This window comes from Syngnathus typhle, linkage group LG10, assembly GCF_033458585.1.
Source record: "Syngnathus typhle isolate RoL2023-S1 ecotype Sweden linkage group LG10, RoL_Styp_1.0, whole genome shotgun sequence".
NCBI classification, from domain to species: domain Eukaryota; kingdom Metazoa; phylum Chordata; class Actinopteri; order Syngnathiformes; family Syngnathidae; genus Syngnathus; species Syngnathus typhle.
The window spans coordinates 1,560,604-1,586,868 of NC_083747.1; the positions used below are offsets into that span (position 1 = coordinate 1,560,604).

The window sequence follows — 26,265 nt, forward strand, 5'->3', positions numbered from 1 at the left end:
ATCAATCAATCCAGAGTGTATCCCACTTCTCTTGGCAAAGAAAAGTCAAGGACAGGCTCCATCCAGCTCACCTGTGACCTTCATTTCACACACGAAATGCAAGTGTGAGCTTGATGCTAATGATCCACAATGTGAATGCTTTTAAGCGACGTGATTGGCTGGTGAGCCGTCCCCTGGCTTGACTCCAGCTCACCTGCAATTGTGAACGCTTGTTTGAGTGATGAGACACCGCTGCCGAGCCCATGTGACCACGTCTTAAGTGAATTCAACAAATATGTGTGCCAAGGGTGTCGTAAAGGCGGTCAACAAAAACAATTGGGAACTCTTGGGCTTCATGATCAGTTATAGCAGTTTTTCCAAAACAATGACGTGATGTAAACATTGTAAACATTTCATTTGGTGTAAAAATGACCAAAAAAAGTCGGTAACTGTCCTGTTGTTCCATACAGGCACAAAAGGACTCTTGAAGAGGCTCTTCCCGTGGGTGACGCGGAAGTACGAGGAAGTATTTAACGGCGCTCACATCATTAATTAGCCGCCGCAAATCAATACATTCCCACTCATCGATAAAGCCATCCGGGATGGACGGGAGTCTGGGAGAGATGTCGCTGCACGGCCACACCGAGCTTCACTCGCGGGACCTCTCGGCCGCCTTCCCCCGGCCCCCCTTGGGCGGCGCCGGGCCTCCTCTGGAAGCCGAGCCGCGGGCGCCTCCGCCGACCTTCGAGCACTCCATGTCGGCGCTGGGCTACAGCGGCGACTCCCCGTCGGCGTCGGGGAGCACCTACACCACCCTGACCCCCTTACAGCCCTTCGACGACAAGTTCCACCACCATCATCATCATCACCACCCCTGTCTCCCCGTCAGCAATGTCATCGGGAGTTTCACGCTGATGCGCGAGGATCGCGGCGGCGCCACCGGCGCCGGCCTCCCCGCCAACTTCTACAACCCTTACGCCAAAGATCTCGCCATGACGCCGCCCTCCTCGGGTTTGGGCTCCATGCACGGCTACGGGAGTCCCAACAGCGGGGGCGGCGGACAGATGCTCCACGGCGGTTACGACGTCCACGGCGGGAGCCTCTTCTGCAGGACCTCGGAGTTTGGGCGGGAGATGTCGCCCCCGGGATTGGGCGCCGGCGACATGGCCATGGGGCACCAGCTGAACAAAATGGACGGGGCGGCCCACCACCCTCACATCTACAGCCAGCACTACCAGGCCCACCACCATCACCACCACCACCACCCCGGCCAGCAGGCCGCCAAGATCGTGGACCACCTGCATTCCCTCTCATCTTCCCAGGGGGACGGCGGCCTGGGTGGCAGCTCCCCAGGGGGCGGGGGCGGCGGCGGCGAGGAGATCAACACCCGAGACGTGGCGCAGAGGATCATCACGGAGCTGAAGCGCTACAGCATCCCGCAGGCCATCTTTGCCGAGCGGGTCCTGTGCCGCTCGCAAGGGACGCTCTCGGACCTCTTGAGGAACCCCAAACCCTGGGCCAAGCTCAAGTCCGGACGCGAGACCTTCAAGAGGATGTCCCGGTGGCTGCAGGAGCCCGAGTTCCAGAGAATGGCCTCGCTTCGGCTGGAGGGTGAGAACACACACACACACGTGGATACAAAAACGTGGAATGACGTTTCTCATATGAAACCATGTCCCAAATAGCAGAAAGAATGGATGATGTTCCATGTTCAGAAAAAAAAGATGGAATCCCAGTATCCCCAGTAGAACCCTGTCGTTCACAGAATCTTGCCGAGGTGGCGGTTTGTTGTTTTTCCTTCCTCGTGGCCCGATCCCGCTTTTGTTTAATTACAAGTGTGTATTGATTACCATGGGAAAGAGCAGCTCGCCTCGGCCGCCATTTCCAGACGGGAATTAGCATTCCGAGGAAGGCGTCTCCTCTCTCGCCTGTGCTGTTTTGTCAAAGAAGCGTTTATCTGCCCAGTCGTTTGTCCAAACACGACGAGCCGCCGGTGAGCTCGGGATTAAGCCACGGTTCAATTATATGCGCCACGACACCCTCGAGCGTTTGGAAGAGGCCATCGGGACCGAGTGAAGGACGCGGCGATCGGAAAAGGATGAAAATGCAAAACGAGCGCTACCCCAAGTCCGGCTTGCGGGCCACTGCTCGATTTTTAATTGTTATGATTCAAGATTGTTTTGTAAGCATGCACTCTCTCATTTAAAATGTATTGCGCAAAAATTGTACCTCAATAAATAAATGCTCAGAATAAAAAATGGCTTTAAAAGTTAAATACAACTGAACCGTACTAATTGCGGCCCATTTGCAGGTTGGGATTTCAGAGCAATGTTGTTTTTATTCAGCCGTGCGGCCTCGCAAGAGTTAAACAGCCTGGCCGAGTCTGAGCGGCTCACATTTAATCAATAATTTCTATCAGCCGCTGGCCCACAAAGCAATGGAGGGAGGGAGGCGGGAGTTGGGGGGGGGGCAACTGCGTGGGCTGCGGGGGGAAGGCCGGAGCCACCCTGAGGTGGGGGGAAGGGATTGGGTTGGGGGGGGGGCGCTAAAGGGCTCTCCATCACGTTTGCGCAACACGAGACGTAGCGTACATCACGATTAGCGGCTGTTCCCACCATCATAAGACACCCGAGGGGGGGGAGATATTTATGTCGGCCCGCCACCGCCGATTTATAGCGCGTCCATTGTGAACCATTACAGTGCTAGCAAGCATTTGCTTAATGGTCACCGCCATGGCCAGCCAGGGAGGAAGTGGGCCAGGGCGCACCCCCCAAAGCCCCCCCTCATCCCTCCCACAACAGGCCCTAAATTCTCCCTGCACGCTAACTAGCCGTCGCTATTGTGTTGCAGTTTTTATGACGACATTTCACTACTGTACAGAATACGCTTAGCTAACTAAGCTAGCTCGTGCAAGGAAAACGAAGAGTGACGCAGTCATTTTTTTCTGCAGAAGATAAAGAATATACGAGTACTGTGAAATTGTCTGTCTATGTGTGTTGCTGCACTATTTGTGGTCAGATAGGCATTGCTTAAATGGATGCTATTCGTTAGCCTGTGTAAAGTTCCAATTTTCATGTGTAAAAAAATAATAACACAGGTTGTGCACGAGCACTTTTGTTCATCATGACGCTAAACGAGCATCGTATTGTTTCATCATCGCTAGCGCCGTCGGAGAGTCTCGTCGTCGAGACAAGCTTTTTAATGTCCGAAGGTTGTTGCGGTGTCGCCGGGGAGAAAGATGGAGAACGAGGCGGCGCTGAGGTCACGCTCGTTTCCCGACTAATGACCGAGAAACCTGGAATGAGATGTTTGGGGATGACGAAATGAAGGCGGATCAATTGCGGGTCTTTCATTTATTTAATGTAGCGCTTGTGTGTGTGTGCGTATTTGAAGGTCACACTGAGCTGCTATCTCTCTCCAGCCAATCAGCTGAGGCGTCTGCAGACATTCCTCAAAGAGCCGAATGAAATCTTTTCACTCGCTCATCTTCAGATGTTCGACTGGCATTTTTCAACCATGCAGTTACAATATTTATTATCGACATGAGCAATCCAGGAATTCAAACAAGGGAGCGCTGTTACTCGTCACCGGTAGTGTTAGGGTTGCACGAGTATTTTGGGAAAGGTGACTACAGATTATCTTATTATTCGATTAATCTTTCAATGATTTTGCCGATTAATCACTGCATCAAATCTTGACTCAAAAGTAGGGCCTTATATTTCAGTTAGCGTGTCACTGAAGGCATCGGCGAGCCCGTCAGAATCTTCAGCCAGACAGGCGCGCCGATGCCTTCACCGACACAAGTTGCTGATTCGTCTCTTTGCTTTGCCGACCTCAGCGTTTTCCCTTCGGACAAATCCGCTTTCCCGCACTTAATCCATTTGTCCTCGTTATCCGCCTGCACTTTTGGTTTGAATTTGTCTCTCCGTTGCCTTTTCCTCTTGGTAGCTTGCAAGAGGAAGGAGCAAGAGCAGAGTAAGCTGGAGCGGAACCAGGGGCCCAAGCGTACCCGGCTGGTGTTCACCGACCTCCAACGCCGCACGCTGCTGGCCATCTTCCGGGAGAACCACCGGCCCACCAAGGACTTGCAGGTGACCATTTCGCAGCAGCTGGGCTTGGAGCTCTCCACCGTCAGCAACTTCTTCATGAACGCACGCCGCCGCAACGTCAACAAGTGGAGCGACGAGGGCCGCCCGTCCTCCACCGGGTCCTCGGGATCCAGCGCCTCGTCCTCGGCCGTGTCCTGCGCTACGGCCTGATGGCGGCGGCGGCGAGGGGGACACGAGGCCGAGTCTGAGCAGTGATCGGCCGGCGTGAAATGTCCTCGTGGAGGCGCCGAAGAAGCCGTGAGCCACCATTTGAAACCAAAGCGTGGGGCGGGTGCCCTGGAGTGGAGATAGAGGGCGCCGCAGTCATACGAGCACGGAGCGGGTCGTCTGGCTCGTACAGTGGTACCTTAACTTTCCAGTCAACTAAACTCGGCTATTGTTTCTTTCTTTATTTAAACACAAAAGAAATGACAACACAATTTCATTTCATTGAAGCTTGGTGACGGAGTGGAGCTACCACTGTACTATCCTTTTCAAGACGCCATCTTAGATGGGAGAGTGGCGGCGGGAGGTTCCACCAATCAGGAGCAAGCATACTTTTGGTGCACCTCCACGCCTTCGCCCGCTCTTGACCAATCAGGAGCTGCGGTTTGCTCACATGCGCCGAGAGCTCTCTCTTTCTCTCGTGGGTGACTTTTCCCTCAATCAGACGCCCCCCCCTCCCTCCCATTTTGTTTATCCCCCGCCTTTCCTCGGGAATCACGGTGGAGGAAGATGTGGAGTTTGTCTTTTTTTTCCCGATTTAGCATGCGTTTCCATGGCGATGGCTCCCAGGACTTGCGAGCCTGGAATCATCCGGAGGCCTCAGTAGCGTCTTCGACTCGCAGCTGTCAATCATTCCCAGGAACAGGAGCGCCCCCTCCTTCGCCACCACATGCAGAATCCCCCCCCCCTCCCCCTAATTCCTTGGCCTTGACAGAATCACAAAGGTCAGGACAGAACCCAACAATTTTGAAAACCATTCAAGGTCTTTGAAGGAGGGGGTTGACACTTACTGTTTGCCACACACTTTTTCTTTTTTTTTTTTACAATGAAGGAATGTGGTTCTTTCGGATTTTTTTTTTGTACAGATGTCAAGCACACGCCGGTGGTTTTGGTCCGCAAAGGAAACGGGTTTTGACTCGCCGGCCTTTTTGGCCAACTGAAGCCCATCCTCTATTTATCTTTGTCTATTTATTGTTGAGTTCCTTTTATTTATTTGCCTATTTATTGACTGACGCCAACTATACGATCGACGTGTTTATTTATGATGTCTGTGTTTTGAATCCGATGGGCACTTTTAGCTGTAGAATCCCATCGTAATACCAAAGATGAACTTTGCTTCCCTGAATGTACGGCTCGAACCCCCTGACCTGACCTGACCCGACCCGACCCCTTGATTCCTACGTCCCTCTCTACAATTTAAGACACTTGCAGAACTCCTCTGCGCATGCGCGGGGAATCGAGGCGTGATTAGAATTTTAGAGGCTTGAACGTTGATGTTAAAGAAAAAAAAATATTACAAAACATTGCAAACCTCTGTTCATCTTTCACAAAAGGAAAAAAGGACCCGGAGAGCTAAGAGTATGGACTTATAATAATACATTCAATTAATTTGTAAATTTATTAAACATATTTATTTCATCAATATGTTGAAACGTAAGAATGCGCAACTAACGAGAGACAAAAAAAATCAGCACATTTTGAAAGTCATGGCCAGTATTTAAATCAAGAAACATTTCCACATGTCAATATCATAAACTCGCTCGCTGCCTTAGGTCACGTGAGCAAAACATCGCGTTATTTGCTGCCAGTGTTGTGACGCATCGTAATTGAAGACAAACATTCACTCTCTCGTCAATATGCACATAAAACAACCGTCGGTGCTCTACAAGCACATTTTATAATTGGACGTGAAATAATGACGAATGTCCTACCTGTGTCATCGTCGTGTTGAGCAAAATGTCCTCCATGCGTCCATCCATTATCTGAACCGTCCATCTTCTAATCTTAACTATCGTGAGCCAGCATGGGGCGGTCAGTTTAAATAATAGATACAATATTATTATTTTTAAAAAAGCAAACTTCGTCCAAATCACGGCGTCCATTCAAAAGTTTTTCTTACCCACAATGCACCGTGCGAACCGGAGCTCTGCAAGTGGTCTGCTCCCGACCCCGCCCCCTCCCGTGGTGTTCCGTACAATGTCTTGACGGCTTGGCCCCCGTTTCTTTGTGTGCGCGTGCTCAGCTCTTCGAGGCCAAAGCTTATTTGAATGTTGTGATATGAATATTGATAATATTGATGATGACAATAATAGCGGTGATGTGGTGGGGGAGCCCGTCCGTCCGTCCGTCGGTGTCCGGCTCGGTCGGGACCCTTCCGTCCACCTTCCACATGCGTCTTCAAGGTCACATGCTCGTGTTCCTCGGGGGTCCTGCATGCTTGTGATCCCCCACCCCTTCCAACCCACCATCACCTCACCCTTGTCCTCATCCACAGTCTCAGTTCCAAGTCCCTCTTGAAAGAGCCCTCAAAAGGTCGGAAAATCCGACCTTTCTCCCCTTCGGATCTCATTTTCTAAAGGGGTTGAGGGGTCCAGGAATCAGGAGCTCCTCAACGGGAAGCCATTTTGAGCATTGATTTGATATCCACGAGTCTTTGTCCTCACTCGTGGGACAATTCAGTGCACAATTGTTTCTTACTGGTTGGGCTTAGCATGACTTATGCAGCACATTCATTTACTTTTAAGGTTGAATTGTCAACGAGTAAGCCAAAGGTGGCTAGTAAGACCCAGTTGCTCTACTAATTGGGTTACTAGTGAGGACAAGGAGGGCACTAGTACATGGACCTCAAGGTGGAGATGAAGGATATGGAATAAATCCCCCCAAATGTTTTCCCCAACCCCTCGCATGGTTGTCTGAGCTTTACGAAAATACCAAAGATCGCATCCGTTTCCCAGTCCGCCTGCGTCTCTGCGGACAAGCAGGCCTTCACTGTGTGCACTTGACAGATGGGGGGGGGGGGGGGGGCAAGGGGTGATTCGGGGGGGCCTCGGAGGAGGTCATTGACTTTTCCAGTAGACTTCAAAGGAGTCCTTCTCTGCGGGTATTTTCTGGGATGTACGCTGTCGGACATACCGGCGGCGGGCTTTGGCGAGGGTGGGAGGGGCTTGTTTAAATGTTTAATGCGTAACAATTGAGAGCATGAGCGAAGGTCAGCCCGGGTTGTCGCTCTTTTGAAGAATAAATACGGGAAGGCCTTCAATCGGTGTGCTGCCGGCTGACTGCACATTCTAGCCCCCCCCCCCCCCCCTCTTCCATCCCACTGGCTCCACCTAGTGGCTGGAGGATGCAAATGAAAAAGTCTTTCAGGGTCAAAATGGAGAAAAGGGCAAAAAATGAATCAAATAACCAAAGATGGAAGTAATATAATGAAAAGTATCGTTGTGTCGAAGCGGAACTGAGACAATGATTCTCTCGACCGTGCCCCCCCCAACACCCCCCCCCCCCCCCCCCCCCGCTTTTCTGTACACAAAGACTCGACCATCTACCTCAACTGTGTGAGAAGATATTCCGTAACCAAAGAATTCCATGCTGTCAGGGTGTCTGTCTGTCTGTCATCCGTCTGGTCATCTTCTACTTCATGCCTTTATGTGCAAAAAATGTAAAAACCAACCAAAAAAAATTAAGCTGGAATCAATCTGTTGCGGCGCCCTAGTGGGCCCGCGTCCAGCCAAAGCTTCCGTCCCGTCCATCCGTGTTCTGTGTGTAAATAAATCCCTTGTCAAGACCAAAAATAACGAAAGAAGGAGGTGACAATCCAAGCAAGGAGGTTCTTGCTGTAATCAACGTTGCCTGTTCCTTGTTTTCCCCCAAAGAAGAAAAAAAAAAAGCCGGAATCACGGGACTTTTCCCCAGAAAGTCATCCCGTAATCAAAGTAGGAGACACAAGCTATTTTTCCACGTTTGTAAGAAGAAGCCAGCCTCGCTCTCCCAGAGTTCTCGCTCCAAAGGGAAAAACGGCGCCGCGGGGAATGCGAATATTTGACTTGAGTGCGTTCCCTGGGCGAACGTGGCGGGAATTTTGCTTTTCCTTTTCCTTTTCTTTTCTAACAGCAACTCAAGAGAATCCCTTTGAATACCTCATGTGAAACTTGTTTGTTGTGATGTTGCACTAAAAAAGTAGAAAAAATAAAAACACTCATTTGTAACCCAACACGTGCTCTGCTCTCTCTCTGAACGTCTTGAAGTCAACTTAGTTTCATAATTGCTTCACTTAGTTAAATAGAAAAAAGCATTGCTAACATGATGCTAACGTAGAAGGCTAACAGAAATTGGAATCAATGTCAAGTTATTGTAACTCTTGCCTCATCAAGCAGCAAAACATCCAAACAGAGACCACAAAATGCTCTCAAGCTTCCATTTTGCAATTTAGCATTTGTCATGTCAATTTTGAATGTTGTGGATTACATGACGGGGTAGCAGGCCAACATGGCGATGCCGCACTGGTTGCTTTTGCCGCGAGCCATCCGGATGTAGCCGCCGTCCCCGAACGAAGCACCCCAGCTGAAGAGAGAGAGATGCAGTTACTTCATTTGACCACACGGTGGCGCGGTGTGGCTGTGGTAGTAGGAACAGCAGCACAATTAACAACTGGGCATTATGCTTTTAAAAGTCATTAAAATTGGAGATGTTGTTCCTAATGAAGTGGCCATATTGTATCCAAAATATGGTGTGTACCTGTTCTTGACCAGCCAGAATTGTTTCCCATCTAACGTTCCGTAGCCGACCGCTAACACGGCGTGGTTCACGCTCTTCGAGCATGACGCGTCGTCGTACACGCCTAGACATATTCGTATCTTATGAAGTCCTAATCTTGACTTCTCAATTTTGGATGAAGAGTGACAATCCATTGAACGCACCGCTGCTGTAGAAGGCAAAGGTGGGCCGGGAGGCGTCGATGGCGACCGAGATGGGTCCGATAACGGCGAGCGCTTGCTTGAGAGCGTCCTCGTCGTTCTCGGGCAGGACCTTGTAGCTCGAGCAGTTGGCGGCGCGCTGGGCGGCGCTGTAGCGACACTGCCCGGACTGAACCAGACAAAAATAAATACAATATTTTGAAAAAGAAATGAATAATCAAATTGCTGCTCATTTTTGTTTGATATTTTTTAAATGATATCAATTCGAATTGATTCTTTATTTAATCAAATGTAGAATGTTTTTTGTCTTAATGTGATCCGATCCTCACCTTGCCCGTATACGGGTACGACTTTTCCGATTCGATGCCGCCGTTGTCGATGACGTATCGGAAGGCCGCGTCGATGAAACCGCCATAGCAGCCTCGGTTGCCGTACTTGCCCGAGCAGTCCACGAGGTTCTGGGTGCTCAGGTCCACCAGGCGCCCGGTCGTCCTGGCCAGCTGGCCCTCCAGAGCTCCCGCCGCGCTGAAGGCCCAGCAAGAACCACAGGAACCCTGCAACGATGCCCTGGTGAAGATCATTTCTCCAGTTTTGGACAGATTCTCACCGCTTCACCTGCATCTTGACGCTTGTGACGTACTTTTGGTCCCTCCAGTCGACAGACTCGGGTATGTCAACCATTTGGCGAAGCGGCCGATCAGAAGACCGGTTGTGGAAGTCGGTGGGAGGAGTCAAGTTGGCAAAAGATTGACGGATCTCATCAGGTGTCTACAAAGGGATACATGCAAAAGATGAATGACAGCAGTGAGCAAAATTCTAAATAGGGTCTCACTAGGTCTCCAAGTATGTTCATGCTGAGCCGGTAGCTGTGGAGACCCATGGATGCTTCCAGGTTGTGCAGTGTGATGAGCATCAGGTTCTTTTCCCACAATCCTCGGCGATGAAGGTCCTCCGGCTGAAAGGCCGCAGACGCAAAATACTTGTCAAGAGGTTCACTTGAAAAAAATAACGACTTACCTGGCTGCGGTACCACTTGCCGTGCGTCTTCTTCCACAGCGTCCAGTGCTCATCCAGGTCCATGTCCAACATGGCTGCCGCCAATACCGTGTGCAGTGAGAGCAGCAGCAGGCCCAGTAACATCAAGCCTCCTACATTTTTTTTTTTTTAAAAACATTTTAACCACAAACTAATTGAAAATGTTTGGTTGAAATTTTGAAAGCATCAACTGTGTATCGGAAACATTCAAGTGGCAGTTGAGTGTCAAAATGAAAGTAGACTTGCTTCATTTCCTGCTGGCGGCACTTGAGCAACAACGTGGAAAAAAACCCCGTTCCATTACAACAATGTATTTTAAGTTCGTTATTGGAATCATTTGAGCACCCTAACATCTCCGATTATTTATTTAATTAATCAAATAACACAAATAAAGATGAATGGTTTGGTAAAGTTGGTCAAACTTGCCTGCATGAAGCATCTCAGAGGCTGAGGGCTTTTTTTTTTCTCCCCAGAGCGATGAAGACAGAGATAAGCGTTGCTCAAGTTCTTCCTCGACCAAGTGAATATATTCAGCGATAAATATTTGAAAGTAATTTTAACACACCGCCTAGATCCGGCAAAAAGTAGAAGACAGCCAAAAAACAGTCAAGACTTCCTTTCAGGTCATTTCCCCGTTGGTGTGAGTCAAAAAAGATAACCAACATCACCCTCTAGTGGCCTCTGCGTGTACTACAAGTAGACCGGAATGACGTCACTAAACTGCCTTTAGAACTTTAATTTCATTTCATACAAAACATGACTTTTTACACATGAATAACAATAAGGATCACAACAAAAGTGCTGAAGTGTACGAAACCTCACACATGACAAAAGGACGATTGATTATGTCACGTCTGGGGTCCCGTAGAACTGCGTCGGCCAGCGACGCCACGTATGTGCGCGCTTTCCAGTCCAGAAAGAACTTTCAGCTAACAGCAGCTAACAGCCACAGAGACATGAAAACCGGTCGCCGCGGAGATGGGCAAACATCACGCATGGAGTCGAGGGACGAGATACGGACGAGAAAGGAGAAGCGTCGAGCGCTCACACCACGGGGTAGCTGGCCAAATTGGCGATGCCGCACAGGTTGCCGCGGTTACGCGCCATCTTGATGTAGCCTTTGTTGCCCCAGTTCTCGCTCCAGCTGCCGCAAACACAAATGTGAACCGTTCAAAAAATGTCGCCGTAGCCACAGCGTGATGATGTCACGCGGCGATGACCTCACACCTGTTCTTGATGAGCCAGAACTTCTTGCCCCGGGCCGTCACGCCGTAGCCCACCGCCAGCACGGCGTGGTTGACGTCGTCTTTGTTGCAGTTGGAGTCGTAGTAAATGCCTGGTCATGTGACAAGGACGGCTTGAAGCGACCAGGTTGGGATTCCGATGTGGCTGGCGTTCACTGACCTCTCTGGTAGAACTGGAAGGTCCCCTGGGAGGCGTCGATGCCTACAGCGATAGGGCCGACCTTGAAGAGCGCCACGGCCAGGGCGTGCTCGTCGCCTTCGGGAATTTCCTTGTAGCTGCGGCACTCGGCGGCTTCGGCCGACGAGTTGTAGCGGCACATCTGCGCCTGCGGGGGGACGGCGCAGAGGAAAAAAGATCTCAAGATGTCCAGCATTGAGAAGATAGTTGTCGCCACTCCGGAAGGTCACCTGTGCCACGTAAGGGTAGGCCTCCTCCGAGTCGATGCCGCCATTGTCCCTGACGTACTTGAAGGCGTTGGTCATGTAACCTCCTCCGCAGCCGCTGTTCTCTGTCACGCAGTCCACCAGGTTCTGAGGACTAAGGTCTCTCAGTTCTCCCGTGGTCTTGGCCAGCTGACCCTCCAAGGCCCCCGCCGAGCTGAAGGCCCAGCACGAGCCGCATGTACCCTGAGCAAAGAAATTTGATTTGTTAAGTGCATTCTTCTACTTGTCCAGTAGGTGTCAGTATTTCCTCCCTTTTAATATTGGGCTTGGATTATGTGAAGCTTTTTGAATGTTGCTTATTCAGAGACGTTTTTTCATGATGACAAAAAACCTAAAACCTAAATTTCATCTCCAAAAAAAAAAAAAAAGTTCATGTTGTCATTATGGTGTGTGTTGAATGACGACCGTGACTTGTGAAGATGACACACCTGGTCTTTGACCGACGTCACCATGCCCATCTTGCGGTAGTCCACCGACTTGGGCAGCGGGACGGTCTTCGCCTCGGGGCTCATAGTGAATCCCCGTTCCCGAGTCATGGGCATCTCCAAGCCCATCATCTTCTCCACCACTTCCTCCGACGTCTGCAAGCACAGCGCATTCTGGCGTCTTGCGGCTCTGATCTATATCGATCTATAAATATTTCATTTCTCACCATATCTCCCAGGTGGTTCATTCCCAGCTCGTACGAGTGCAGGCCCAGCGCCGCCTCCTGGTTGTGAGCCTCGATCATCAGCGCGTTCTTCTCCCAGATGGCCCGCCGGATGCCCTCCTCATCCTGGTCGAGAGGAAGAGGACACAAAGTATATATATAGATGGGAAAAAAAAGCGACTTGCTCATTGCTTCTAAGACTCAGCAGACTAAGAGAGGAGCAGACAAATTGAAAGTCATCCATCTGGGCAAATGGGTCAAATTGACATTTTAATTAGCCCCAAATGACTGCTTGATGGCGCAGCCTGGATTTTTTTAATCAGGACGATTAAAAGCAGATCACATCGCAGTCTCGGGACATCCTCCCTCTTTAGTAGCGCAAAACACGGCAAATAAAGACCAAGCCTGTGTGACTTTGGGACTCTCGCTAAACCACACCAGGTAGTAGACATCAGCAGCCATTTTAGAAAGGTAAAGCTCAAGCCCAGTTTAAAACCCTAATCAGTACTTGAAATCCATGATTGACAATGAAAATGACGCTTCAAAAATATTAGCTCGCTAATGATGCAACTTTGTTGGCCACACCTTAAGCACGGCCCTGGAATTTTGAAACTTTGGGAACAATTGTTCAAAGAGGAAGCCGGAATACAAACACACTGACCAAGCCGTTGTATTCCCGCCGGTGCGTGATCTTCCACTGCTCCCATTGGTTGTCCAGGGTCACCTGATCCAGGCGGGCCAGAGCCGAGGCGGCCAGCAAAAACACGCTCAGGCAACGCTGCCACATCCTGCACAAAGCAAAAATGCCCCATCAGAATGCTTGTTAGCATCATTTGCATTCCGTCTGTCATTTTCTTGCTAGCATACTTGAAGTCAGTTCGGTTCTTTGTTTTTTGTCGACCTCAAGTTGGTTAGAAATTCTCATTCTTTACTAGCTCATATTTTGTTGTAGGATTTTGCCCGCGGGTCTTATTGCTTGTATAAACCGGGGTGGCTGTATCCATGGCAACCAACAAGGAGGATACATTTTTAGGTCGTCTGGCGCCACTCAAAAAAAATGTTTTCTTTTTTCTTTTGAACGTAAGTATATTTTGAAGTTTTGTCTATTTTTTTTACTTTAGTTTGAATACAGAAGCTGAATCAGCACTTTTTTAACCGAGTCTATTTTGTTTTCCCTTTGGTTCTTCTACTTCCGAAATGTGGTGCTAATTAAAAGCAAAACAACATTCGCAGAGCAGAAAGTCAAACGTACAAACATAAAAGTTGCCATACCTAAAGTCCAGAAGTTGGTCAGATTCCGTTCAAGTGGTTCTGTTTTGACGCCGGGCGGGTCCAATGTGCAAGTAGGTCAGCGTCTGGTTTATATGTAGAGGAATTTTTGAGGAAGTACAAAAGGAGTTTGGGGTCCGGGGAGTTGGGAGGAGTTGTGAGACGAGGACATCTGGTTTCACTCGGAGGGCCAGCGTGCTTCATTATAAACAACGTTTGCTGACGAGCTGGAAAAAAACACAGGAAGGGTTGAAATAAGAGAACATCATACTTTGAGGATGTTTGGGATGTATGACATCATCAATTGTTGCCTCGCTGTATCACGGGTTCATTGCGCTCCATGAACTATCAATAAGCAATCGTTTTTTTTCCAGACAAATTGAAATTCATAGTACCTTGAGTTTTGTAGCACACGGACAGGACTGAGATCTTGTGGAAGATGAAACAAACCCAGAGAGATTTGCTTAAAATGTCCGCTTCAAAAACAAAATGTCTGGCTTCTTGTTCAGTTTTCCGGATTGGCTTGAGAGACTTTTTCATGCGTTCTGTTATGATAGACATATCTACCGTAATTTTCGGACTATAAGTCGCGTTTTTTTTCATAGTTTGGGTGGGGGGTGGGGGTGGGGGGCGACTTATACTCAAGAGCGACTTATATACATATATATGTTTTTTTATGGCTGGTGCGACTTATACTCCGGTGCGACTTATAGTCCGAAAATTACGGTACTAATTTTGTTGCAAATCTGTAAAAATGGTGCGGTGGGACGAATTTGATGCCATCGTCAAACGACGGCTGAATCTTTGCATCGGATCTCAACGTACCTAATGAAGTGTCCCGTGAACGTTAGCGTGCCGATGATGAAAAAACATCAAGTGACACATTTCCTCAGGTGGTCATCACAAAATGGAAACAAGCACATTTATAGAATGGAGACAAAATGAAGGCCACACGCTAGTTCTTCCTCATGGCGGTAGTCACATGCCTGATTTGTACGCGAACATGTCTAAATATATAGAAAAAGGAGACCGTCTCGGTCATGTGAGAGCTGACACACCGAGCCAAGCAAAACTGGGGCAGGGCATTTTATTAGGTACACTTGTTCTTTCACGGCGCCTTTGATAAATCTCATAAAACAATACGACTTTGTTCTCATGCCTCATTTACTGTTGAAAATGTATTTCTGCTCTCTTCAAAATATCTTTTTTAAAAAATATAGATTTATGGCAACATGGCCGCTATGCTTTTAGAGCTAAAAAGTGATGACGAAGCTTTCCCGCCTTTCAAGGTCACCAAGGAGCTCGGTGGCATAACGATGCTAAGTGGCGCCCGCGGGAGCGCCGCGCTCGCTTTGGCTCTTGATTGATGACGCTTCATTTTCATTTACTTTTCCGCGTCCCAAAGCGACGGCACTTAAGATGATGAGATGGCGGACTGATCGGCCCGCAGAGGCGGCGGGATGGCAACCTTGGCGCAAATTATTAAAAGAAACAAAACAAAAAACTTTATACTTGTATTATATAAGATGAGACGAAATTTATCATCAGCTTCCTGTTGCTGAGCAAGTGGACTCGCTCTCCCCGAGCTAGAGCGATCTATAGGGGGAGTCAGTCGCCAGGGACCTTACGTAAGACGAGCGACGTTATTGCCGAGAAGCTTTTTTTCGACAGCACTTTTCAGCGGCTGCCCGCTCGCCAGATTAACGACAAGCGCAGACACCAAAGAGGGTTTAAGGCTTGTTTTGACCTCGGCGGATTACAGCCGCTGGCCTTTTTTACCTCCTGACCTCTGATTGTGTACGACGGGAAATTACGCCCAAAAAAAAATGGAAAAACATCCAAATGACTTTTTGAATGTAATACCATTGATGGGAAAAGTCGAGTCAGTTTCTATCCAGACAATCCAGGTTAAATGCTAACAACAGCGCAGCTAAGCTAGTTGCGTTAAGTTAGGTCGGAGGAATGCAAAACCAAGTAAAATACGATGACAAAAAATAAAGGGAAGCAGTTTTGAAGTCGCGCAGAACTAACTACCGTAAATTTCGGACTATAAGTCGCGTTTTTTTTCATAGTTTGGGTGGGAGGGCGACTTATATACATATGTTTTTTTTTTCACTTTTTTGGGCATTTTATGGCGGGTGCAATTTATACTCCGGTGCGACTTATAGTCTGAAAATTACGGTAACTAAAAGAATATTAACTGTGAGACGGAAAGGAGGAGAAAGATGCATCATGGGAAGTTCCCTCGCTTTATAGCTTGGTGCATCACTCAGAAATGATTCAGGGCAGGTCTCATCAAAAATAGAAGCTTTTAAATACAGTGGAGAGCGGCAGACATTTTGGAGGGAAGATAATAGGCACACAAAGTTCCCGTAACGTAAAGTAGGTCACAAAACTAATTTCAACTTCAACTCTGGGATGGTTTGTCTTTCTCGCCACCAGTCGGCAGACCCCTCAGTTTCACCTGCCGTGACCTTTTGACCTCTGCATATTTTCCGGCTACAATCTTATCTTCTGGCTTCACAACAACGACGGAACCAGAGTACCACAGCGGCGGAAGAACAAAATAAAGTCATTCGGGCTCCCTGGCGTCTAATCGCTTCATGTGGGTGAGCACATGTGCCGTCATGTTTGCTGAGATTACTTTGGATTCCGAGGCCGGAGAGAGAGAGAGAGAGAGAGAGAGAGAGAGAGAGAGAGAGAGAGAGAGAGAGAGAGAGAGAGAAAGCCCCGCTAATCACGCCCCGGCCAAGTCACAAAACAAGCTGGCGACACACATTCAGAATTTTTCTGACTCTCGATCCGCCCTGATCGGCCTCCGACTCGGATTAGCAGTCGTCACGGCCTGGCTACGCTACACTCCTGGCCTTTAATTCATATTTTTAGAGCTGTGAAAGCGCTGACGTGCACGAATTAAACACGTGTGTCTGTGGCGGCGCGCTTGACATGTCGCCTCATTAGAGACGGCGGCAGCTGTGGCCCGAGCGTGGATTTAAAAGGTCCATTTCTTGGCGTATTAGCGCTGCGACTTTCAACGTCGCCCCGGCTTTCATTCATGATGACGGGATTTACGTGACGCTCTGAAGGTCACATGCTTCACCAAATGTGCCGGCGGCCATCTTGGCTTGCTCAATGGATTGTTTATTTTTCCAATTGAATTTTTGGGGGTTTGAAAGTTGGCTGATGTGCTTTCACTTTCAACATGGCTGCCAACTGAGCGGAGCTTGTTTACAAAAGCACGCCAGCGTTGCTAACGTAGCCATTTGGCTAAGCGTTCATTTTTCATTTAATGACTCGCCTGACCCGCTAACAACTTTTTTTTTTCTTTTTTAAAACAACAAGAAACGAGTCCTTGAAAGAACTAGACGATATGAGCGGAACGAAAGTCAAGAAGGGAGCCCGGTGTAAGCCATGGTGCCCATTTACAGATTACCTTGCAAAAGCAGGGATTTATCCCCACGCGGAAAATTTCTGACCCCGAGGTATGCGCTTCCAAGCCGTAAACATTTTACCGAGGTCGCCCAGCCTCACCTGTGCGCCTCTACTTGACGAACGAGTGTGTCAGAGCCGGCAGGAGTACGCCGTTACTCTTTGAGCCATTCTCATTTTACGATATTAAATGATTGAACTTTAAAACTGATTAAAGATCGCGTTTGCCGAAAAAAAAAAAAAAGATATTTCAAGGCCGTATCGCCGAATAGCTTTGAATAAAACGCTGAGGGACGAGGCAGGATCTAATCCCTACATGTAATTCATCTTTCTTTAGGGAGGCGGAGCCTGTAGATGGCAGCAGGATGGCCAGATGTTACCTCCTTGTGCACAACCCCCACAGCCGCCCACCAGCATGCGGGACTCACTCTCAGCATGCAAATGTCTCTGCACATGCCAGAAGACATTTTAAAAACGGAGGCAGGCATTCAGTGTCTGCGCGTGAGCGTGAGCCGCGGTCGACAGCAGCTTCTCTGAGTGTTTCTTTTTTTGGTGACTGTTGCCCATTCTTGCTTTTGTGTCTACAAAGCAGAAAAGAGATCCTGAGGCTCAACCATCAGTTTGACTTTCCTAGTTGAAGATTCTACATTTTCTTTCATGAAGCTCAATGCTGATGCGTGCACAATGTGTGTGTATGTGTTGACTTTGAAACTAATTGGCTCCCTGTTGAGCTGACTGCTGTTTGTTTGAAGATCCGGACAGAAAAGGTGAAAGATCACCGCTCGGTTGCTCACTTTGAATTCTGCCGAATTTAATTAAGCCCCTCCGGATTTGAAAGCCCCCGAATAATGGAGAATCACAAGAGTGCATTTGGACCCGACCGGCCCCGAATGCATCAAAACACTGATTAATTATGATTTATGGTCGGCACCATTTTTTTTTAGCATTAGTGGTGGAATAAGAAATAACATGCATAAGCTTCAATAATTCTGTTTGGATTTCGTATTTGCTGTGTTTACGAAGGCCCTCATAGAATGCTCGAAGACCCGCGCCCTAATTTTGCAGCAACTATCTCTACAATTGACTAACTCTCATTGCGGGCCAAGAAGTCAATGAAGCACCTCGCCACATCCACAAAAAAACAAACAAATCCTCTTAAAGCTGAGATTGGGGATTTTTCCAACCATATTCTGATTATGTGTGTCCCGTCACGTAGGTGTCAGGTGGCCAAGAACGAGATGCTTCACCTCGCGATTAAGGGACCTGGACTATTTTGACATTCAGACGTGAGAATTTCCCTCGCCAGAAGTTTGGAAGCTGATTCCAAACAGCGCCGTTGTGTTACGAGCGTATGACGTGTCTCCATTGGCGGACGGGAAGGATCACGTGCTTGCCGCCTCAAACGGGAGGGAGGGAGGGAGGAGGAGGGGGATGAAGATGCGGCAGCAACTTTCTCTCCCTCACACACACACACACACACACACACACACACACACACACACGGGCGCACGCACGCAGGCAAAGTCGACCTGGATTCTCGCCGTGGTCCAATCATGACGACTCTCGGAGGTTCCGTCAAGTAAATCAGGACGAGGGGCGCGTGTGGACATCATAGAGACAAGAAAGTGGAGGTGAAAGAAGCTGCCATGGAAGCTCGTCCAAACTGGTACGTAGACTTTCTTTTTTATTTTTTATGGCGGTTGTTATTGTTTTCACGCAGCTGATGCAGCAGACAGCTTTGTGTTGTGTTATTTTGCGTTTCTACTAAATCAGCTTTATGGACGTGCCGGTCGGTCATGTTACGCTTGATTGAGTCAGAACTGGGACAGCGCTTGATGTACTTTGGGTTTAATCCAAATAGTTCTTCTCAAGGTTGGCTGAACAATGACATCATCCGGATAGTTTAATTTATTTAGCAAGCAACTGGAATAAAGATCTCATTTTCAGGTGTTATATCGATTTTTATTTTTTTTGGCATCAATCTCTTAATTGAATTGAAAAGCACAGTCAATAAAAAAAAAAGAGATTATAGAGAGGAACTATATTTTGCATACAGAAAATAGTGAGAAATAAATATAAATGACTAATTAAGTGATGAATGGACATTTAACGCACAGGATGCACCGTAATTTTCGGACTATAAGTCGCGTTTTTTTTCATAGTTTGGGTGGGGGGGGGGGGGGCGACTTATACTCAGGAGCGACTTATATACATATATATGTTTTTTTTCACTTTTTTGGGCATTTTATGGCTGGTGCGACTTATACTCCGGTGCGACTTATAGTCCGAAAATTACGGTATGTGTTGATGTGATGCCCTCTTCTTACACAACTTTGCATGAACGTGAATCGGTTTTGAGAAACGAGTTACGCCTTTTTCGATGAATCGTACGAAAACGAGGGTGTGCAAAAAAACAAGTTACGCTAGTTCTTTCATTGAGGAAGTTCAGATTTCGAGAGCTTCTTGTCAGGTAATCATCGAGCTAACGTCACCTTTTTTTTTTTTTTTCCCGGAGCGAGGTGTGACGCATGCGAGCAAGGAAAGGAGTCAAAGTTGTCGCCGTTCGTCATTGGCAGATCGAAGGAAGCCGTTAGCAACCTGGCAGCTATTAGCGCCCCTCCGCCTCATGTACACTTTAATGCTCCAAATGAATCATGAAAACGCTTTGTGCGCATAAAAAGCTCTGATTAAATTGAGCGTCTGGCTGGCGACCAAGCATCATCATTAGCAGGAGTCTTTTGGGACTTTTGGGACACCGTAGAAAGCTTATATTTGAACCGTGACAAGGCAGCTGATTCCTTTTCTTTACTTTTTCCTCACATCCCCCATAAGAAACCTTTATTAGCGTTTTCTGTAGATTTTTTTTAGGGCTTTTTAAAACTAGAAATTTTCTTTGCTTGGCCCCCCCCCCCGAGGGAAAAAAAAAAAGTAGCTCCGCCGGTGCTCATCAAAATCCTGCAATTTGATCTAACAAAAGTCTCTGAGCTTAATGTTAAAGTATAGACAGGCTAACAAAGATTAGCATAGCATCTTCTGGTAACCCCAATACATGGCTGAACCAAGGTCTGGGGTTTTGTTTGTTCATGCATTCAGCGATGATGTCATCGACGTATAGCGGCGAGGAGGTGGCACCATTTGGGCCTTTTCGCACAAATAACGACCAGCTAAGAGGATTATGAAGGGCTCTCCAAAAAGCAATACGGTGAAATGATTAAACAAAAGCAAAAGCACGTTGGCCTAATCTGTTTTTTTTCAAAAAGATTGGAGCGTCACGCGTTGCCGTGGTAACGCCAAGACGCTTCCACTGCCGTTGACAGCTTTGTCCAATCAGATTTAAAAAAGAAATCTTAATGTGTCAATCAAAAGTTCCTTCCTTAGAGAAGAACGACGAAACAAATTCAAATGAAGAGCCAGGGCTCGCCTGCGAAAGCCCGCCCGCCCGCCCGCCGCCTTCCTCACGCAAGGGTCAATTTGCCACGACGACCTAATTTGTGAGGTGGTGCTGCGCTGAGACTAAATCCCTCGCCTCATTTATGCCGGCTATTATTAATATCGCTGACGCAGCAGATTCAAACGGGACTCGTCTCGGTTGCGCTCTCACGCGACTGTTTGGGTTTTTGGTTCTTCTTGATGCAGCACTTGGCGTGATCTTTGTGTCTGTTTTGTAACATCAAGCAGCAGGCTGGTAAAAGTTCATCCCCAGGGAAGGGACTTTTTGTGACGCTCATAAAGCAGCTGCTCATTTCTGCAGGCAACAATTTTTAATTTTTTTAAATATTTGCTACTTGCATGCTGCAGGTCTCCGGGGTCCCCCCCACTGCGGCAGGTGCCACAAGCTCATAAAAAGAGGCACGCAAAATGTACATGCGAGTCTCCTTTAATTGGGGATTTGAGCCTCTTGTTGTTCTCACCGCCATCGGCTAAATATATCACAAGTGTCACACAACAGACACAACCGTCGGGTCGGCGTTTTCCGGAGGGCAAGCGGCTACGTTTGCGACGCACCTGTTGCCGGAAAGGCTTCGTCGCACGGCAGGTCAGCAGAGGAAGTCGTGAAGCGGCCGGCGGGATTTGACAAAATGGCGGGTTGTGACCCCCGGTGGCAGCATAGTGAGTTTGAGGGGGGGGCTTTGACACCAATCAGTCATTGGCAGTTGTTGAGATGCCACACACCTGCCAGCCCGTGTCTCTCACTAGCCCGGATCAGACCGGATCACAACTCGAGACCGCGGGAATGTCTGGCGCAGAGTTGGGGACAAAGGACAAAAGGCAAAGTTTGTGCTCTGGTGTCTTCAATGGGGATTTTGTTTTGTGCATCGGGTTTCAAAAAAGCCTCATGCATGCAAACCTTGATTCAACTCTTTCCAAATGTAACGAGATGACACTCATACGGGCTGGTCCAGTGCCAGATGCTCGCCTCAAGGCGTCCCGTGGAGGCCTCATGTGCACCTTTGGAGGCGCCGCTTGCAGCTTTTGCCGGCAACGCGGGCTCCGTTTCACATCGACGCCTCCGAGGGGGCTTTTTGGCGAGATGAAGTGTCTTCATTAAAAAAATTTAAAAAGCGAGATAGCATTGAAAGCCATCAAAATGAAACAGGAGATTGCTAATATTGAAGTGTCGGCCATTTTGAATTCATGTCTAAGCTAAGCAGAGCTGCAATCTTTTCGACTTAGCATTAGCGCATTTCATGTTTTAATGAAAGAAGCAACTTCAGTGTTTCGTGAATTGACTGTCGACGCACGTCTCTCTTTGTTTGCTCTAGGCTACGCTAGCTGGGATGACCTGAACCCGCCAGACCCGAGATTGACTCCAACTTGACCGGTGCTGGTTATGATCCTCTGCACCCGGGCGCTGACACGGTACTGTTCGTCGTCCAAATTCTACTTGTACATCGGCAACCAAACGACGTCCTTTCTTTGTGTCTTTTCAGAAAGGGGGTAAGATGTTTGCCGAGTCTCTGGGTGGATGGCTGGCATGGGGCATCCTGCTCCAGGTGGGACTGGACGTCTCCGCAGGGAGCTGCCCTCCTCGCTGCTCGTGTCGGCCCGACGCTAAGGAAGTCATCTGCTCCGGCAAACATCTGAACTCCGTCCCGGAGGGCTTTCCCAGCGACACGAAGCATTTGGATTTAACCTACAACAAAATTCGGACCGTGGGGCGCCGCCAGTTCTCTGGCCTCCATGAACTTCAAGATCTGGACCTCAGTGACAATATGATCTCCATGATTGAGGTGGAAGCTTTTCAGGGGCTACAGAATCTCAGGACGCTTCGGATTAAGAATAATCGGCTCAAGATCCTCCCCGTGGGTGTTTTCTCTGGCCTGTCCGGTCTACGATATCTCGACCTGAGCCATAATGAGATTCTGGTTTTCCTGGACTACACCTTCAGAGAGACGGTGAATCTGCAGACGCTGGACGCCGACGAGAACGACTTGGTGTTCATTTCCCAGCGAGCTTTCTTTGGTTTGGAGAGTTTGCAGGAGCTCAACATCAATCGTAGTAATTTGACGTCCATTCCCACCGAGGCGTTGTCTCACCTGCAGAGCCTCACGTACCTCCGCATGCTGCGCCTCACCGTTACGACGCTGCCTAACAACGCTTTCCGCCGACTGCACCGGCTGCACACCCTGATCCTGGCCAACTGGCCCTCGCTGGACACGGTAGCCGGCAACAGCTTGAGCGGACTCAACCTGAGCGCTCTGGTCATCAGCAGCTGCAACCTCAGCACGGTGCCGTACTCAGCTCTGCGTCACCTGGCCTACCTGCGTTTCCTGGACCTGTCCTACAACCCCATCACTGTTGTTCATGGGAATCTGTTACGGGACCTCCAAAGACTCCAAGAGTTACATCTGGCCGGCGGGAACCTGCTGCGAGTAGAGCCGGGGGCCTTCAAGGGTCTCGCCTCGCTGCGAATGCTCAACTTGACATCGAACCAGCTGACGACTTTAGAGGAGAGCACCTTGCACTCGGTGGGGAACCTTCAGGTGCTGAGGTTGGATGGGAATCCCCTGTCCTGCGACTGCCGTCTGCTCTGGGTGGTCCGTCGGCGATTACGCCTGAACTTTGACGGACGGCAACCCACGTGCTCGTCCCACGACGCAGCCAAGCAGCGGGAATTTAGGGACTTTTCCGAAAAGGAGCTGACAAGGGTCTTCACCTGCCGGCCCGCTCGGATCCTGGACCGTAGGCCGCAGGAAGCCAGGGTGGAGGACGGCACCACCGTTCTTTTCACCTGCAAGGCGGATGGGGATCCGGCACCGTCCATCACTTGGATCTCATCCCACAGGAACGTGATTTCTCCAGCGGGAAGAATCAGAGCTTTGCCCAACGGTACCCTGGAGGTGCGGTTCGCGCAGGTCCACGACAGCGGCACCTATCAGTGCCTCGCGGGCAACGCCGCCGGCAACGACAGCATCACGGTCGGCCTCTACGTGAAGGGGGGCCAGCGTAACCGGACCATCCCCTTCTTCCCAGAGGAGGACTGGTTAGAACAGCCCCTGATCCCTCAAGCCACCAACTCCTCGGCCCAACAGGCCAAGCCGTACCCCTTTGACGCCAAGACGCTGATCATTGCCACCACCATGGGTTTCCTGTCCTTCCTCAGCTCGGTGGCCATCTGCTTCATCTTCATGTTCTTTTGGAGCCAGAGCAAAGGCCAGATCAAGCACACGGCCACCATCGACTTTGTTCCTCGCTCCTCCATGGGCGGCGGAGGGGACGGCGGCGACGGCGGCAGGTTCACCATGAAACTCATTTAAAGCCAGCCAAGCCTCACCGGTTTCAGGACGTCTTTCAGAGACACTTTCCTGGACTTGTCCTAACTCAAGAGCAAGAGTTCTTTTGGGTCCAGCGACTCCTCACAGGTGAAAGCTACGACAAATGAAACGCAACAACCAACCGACTCGTGTATCCCTAATCGCCATAGTGTTGAGAAAATGAGTCTAAAAGTGACAAATTCACTTTGGTTGTAAAAGCAAACTAATTTCTTTTGTTTCCATTTTAACCAATAAACATTTGACCACTCTCTCTTTCCGCTGACATGCAAACACATTCAGAAGCAAATGTGTCTGGCTCTACAAAAGCTCTCAAGTGCTTGTTTCAGCGGCCATTTTGTAATGCTTTCATTGCCAATACGAATAGACACGCTCACTGTGAACAGCAGCCAGAAAAGAAAAAAGTCATAAATACTCTAGGTGGAGTCGATCAGCGGCTCCGATGCTTCCTGTAGATAAGAATGTGCCCTTTACCGTTTGAAGCTTAAGCAGATTTGTCAGGATCTTTTTTCATACTTTTTTTTATTTTTGTACCTGCGCCACACTGGAGAATACGTGCCTCGCTTATTTCACTGTAGACGAGAATATGCTCTGAAGTTTGACCATTTTGTAAATATTAAGGTCTTTAGTGCGCGCGTGCCGGTTAGCCTAATAGCATGAGTGCGTCAGTATTTTACTTTTATTACCCTGCTTGCTATAAATTGTTTTGTTTTACGTCAGTGTAGATCATCCAGGTCATTTTATTCTGCAAAGGCAAAGACTGTATGCTATTAGGCTATCAGCCTGACAATTACTTTTGATGTGTGACAACTATTAAATGCTTTAACAATCCACAAGTGGTGTTTTTTTTTCACAAGTGTATAATTCATTGGAAGCCCTCTCGAATTGTTGTGGTGAAAATCCATAAAGGAATCGGCAGAGATGGTTCAGCATTTTTATGATTTAATCATTATTTTTATTAGAATTATTTTTACTTCTCATTGTTGTATGTTTTTATAACATCAAAGTTTGATTTTTCAATTTAAAAAGAGACATTTTTTTAATAGTTTTCGGGGCAGGCCGGAACAGATTCATTGTATTCTCTATTCATTTCAATGGAAAAAGATGATTTGGGATACTTCAAGTTGCATCTGAAGGCAACCCTGCACTTGCTTGTTCAATTTCAATTTCACACTTGATGGCTAAAAAAGGCACCCAATCATTAGTCTACAAAACATTAAAAAGTCGCTTTTCCTTAAGAAACCCTCTTTATGGCTATTAAAGTCTCATGTTTCAATCTGACACGTGCGTTTCCTGCCTTGTCTTCTCGTTGTTGTCCGACAGCAGATAGGAAGGAAAAAAAAAAAAAGAATCAGATCTAATCATCTTAAAAGCAAATCTTCCTGCGGTGAGATTGTTTTGTTGTTAGTGACAAAGGGAAGCACACCGGCTTACATAAGCAAAGCACTTAATCTGCACTCGGTGGACTTGGAACGGAGAGCCAAAGTGGCCTGCACAACAGCAAGGATGCAAGACCATTTGGGGACCTTTACGGAATTTAGACCTCGTAGGTTTCATGTGTTATGTAAAGAGATACTTCATATGTATCAAGACTTCAAGCTGTTAAGATCATTTCACTGTCAAACTAGACAGAGAGATTTACACGTCGCGTCTGCTAGCTTAATGCTAACATATAATAGGAAACATCATTGATGAGCTAGTGAAAAGGTGGGATGACGGATATAGGAACACAAACGATGGAGCAACACATGTAGACAGGTAATAGCCATGTGCAATAATATATCCGCGTGCTGCCCTCTAGTGACCAAGGCGCTCATACCAAAAAGAGCAGCACAAAGTCCACTGAACCGAAGCAAAAAAAACGTTTGGATTCGTCACATTCTATTAGTAAGTTTATTGAGGACTATTTTTGTCTTTTGAGCTCATATTTCGAGATAGCAGCAGCAGCAGCAGCCTGAGAGCACGTTCATGCCCCGGGCAGTAATAACCTAGAAAAATGAAAAACATCCTATAATCACGTGCAGGAGTGGGGATTTAAAACCCTTTGGATTACCTCTCAACTGTCTCAATCTGTTCCATAGGTCTGTCTGCCGGCCCGGCCCGCGTGAATTGCCTATTTTAATACGACCGCTAGCTCCCGTTGGAGGCGGCGCGTCCGAGGGTTGGATTTAGTGGCCTTGGCCCCTTCAGAGTGGCTACACGCAAGACCTCACACCCAGGTCGGCCACGGGGACCATTTGCAAATGAAGACCCGAATTACAAGTGAGAAGAAGAAATCGAAAGTACACTATGCAAAAAGTGTGTGATTATAAATGTACATATCCGTGCACTAATTATTTGTCCAATAATACGATCTAACACACTTTAGCATTCAAATGGTGTCGTCTTTGGTTGGGAATCAAAATGACTCTTTTCTAATGAGCAAAACCAATTGAG

At 48.2% G+C, this 26,265-nt stretch overlaps 4 protein-coding genes and 1 long non-coding RNA gene across 7 annotated transcripts; 3 read left to right on the plus strand and 2 right to left on the minus strand.

Moving 5' to 3' along the window:
* The first annotated feature begins 581 nt into the window (after positions 1-581).
* On the plus strand, positions 582-4,238 carry onecutl (one cut domain, family member, like). The gene is made up of 2 exons (XM_061290159.1): positions 582-1,590; positions 3,928-4,238. Exons 1-2 carry the CDS (start codon positions 582-584, stop codon positions 4,236-4,238), a joined length of 1,320 nt encoding a protein of 439 aa, XP_061146143.1.
* A 4,175-nt stretch (positions 4,239-8,413) lies between these two features.
* ctss2.1 (cathepsin S, ortholog2, tandem duplicate 1) lies at positions 8,414-10,653 on the minus strand. 2 transcript variants are annotated; one of them, XM_061288237.1, is made up of 8 exons: positions 10,448-10,653; positions 10,004-10,134; positions 9,819-9,941; positions 9,627-9,754; positions 9,316-9,553; positions 8,990-9,155; positions 8,808-8,910; positions 8,414-8,633 (listed from the first exon to the last, which is right to left on the minus strand). In XM_061288237.1, the coding sequence occupies exons 1-8, from the start codon at positions 10,458-10,460 to the stop codon at positions 8,534-8,536; spliced, it is 1,002 nt and encodes a 333-aa protein (XP_061144221.1). In that variant the 5' UTR covers positions 10,461-10,653; the 3' UTR covers positions 8,414-8,533. The 2 variants fall into 2 exon arrangements, with proteins under 2 accessions (XP_061144221.1, XP_061144220.1); XM_061288236.1 differs by having other exon boundaries at positions 9,316-9,540; positions 9,602-9,754; positions 10,448-10,650.
* Positions 10,654-10,742: 89 nt separating this feature from the next.
* Positions 10,743-13,794, minus strand: ctsk (cathepsin K). The gene is made up of 8 exons (XM_061288238.1): positions 13,631-13,794; positions 13,020-13,146; positions 12,362-12,484; positions 12,138-12,290; positions 11,674-11,892; positions 11,426-11,591; positions 11,249-11,357; positions 10,743-11,165 (listed from the first exon to the last, which is right to left on the minus strand). Exons 2-8 carry the CDS (start codon positions 13,143-13,145, stop codon positions 11,066-11,068), a joined length of 996 nt encoding a protein of 331 aa, XP_061144222.1. The 5' UTR covers position 13,146; positions 13,631-13,794; the 3' UTR covers positions 10,743-11,065.
* LOC133160524 (uncharacterized) lies at positions 13,126-18,447 on the plus strand. The gene is made up of 3 exons (XR_009715919.1): positions 13,126-13,438; positions 17,394-17,823; positions 18,273-18,447. It is a non-coding gene; the product is annotated as an uncharacterized LOC133160524 (long non-coding RNA).
* A 56-nt stretch (positions 18,448-18,503) lies between these two features.
* Positions 18,504-24,744, plus strand: lingo4b (leucine rich repeat and Ig domain containing 4b). 2 transcript variants are annotated; one of them, XM_061288234.1, is made up of 3 exons: positions 18,504-18,722; positions 21,820-21,916; positions 21,988-24,744. In XM_061288234.1, exon 3 carries the CDS (start codon positions 22,000-22,002, stop codon positions 23,812-23,814), a length of 1,815 nt encoding a protein of 604 aa, XP_061144218.1. In that variant the 5' UTR covers positions 18,504-18,722; positions 21,820-21,916; positions 21,988-21,999; the 3' UTR covers positions 23,815-24,744. The 2 variants fall into 2 exon arrangements, with proteins under 2 accessions (XP_061144218.1, XP_061144219.1); XM_061288235.1 differs by lacking the exon at positions 18,504-18,722 and adding an exon at positions 20,983-21,092.
* The last annotated feature ends 1,521 nt before the right edge of the window (positions 24,745-26,265 follow it).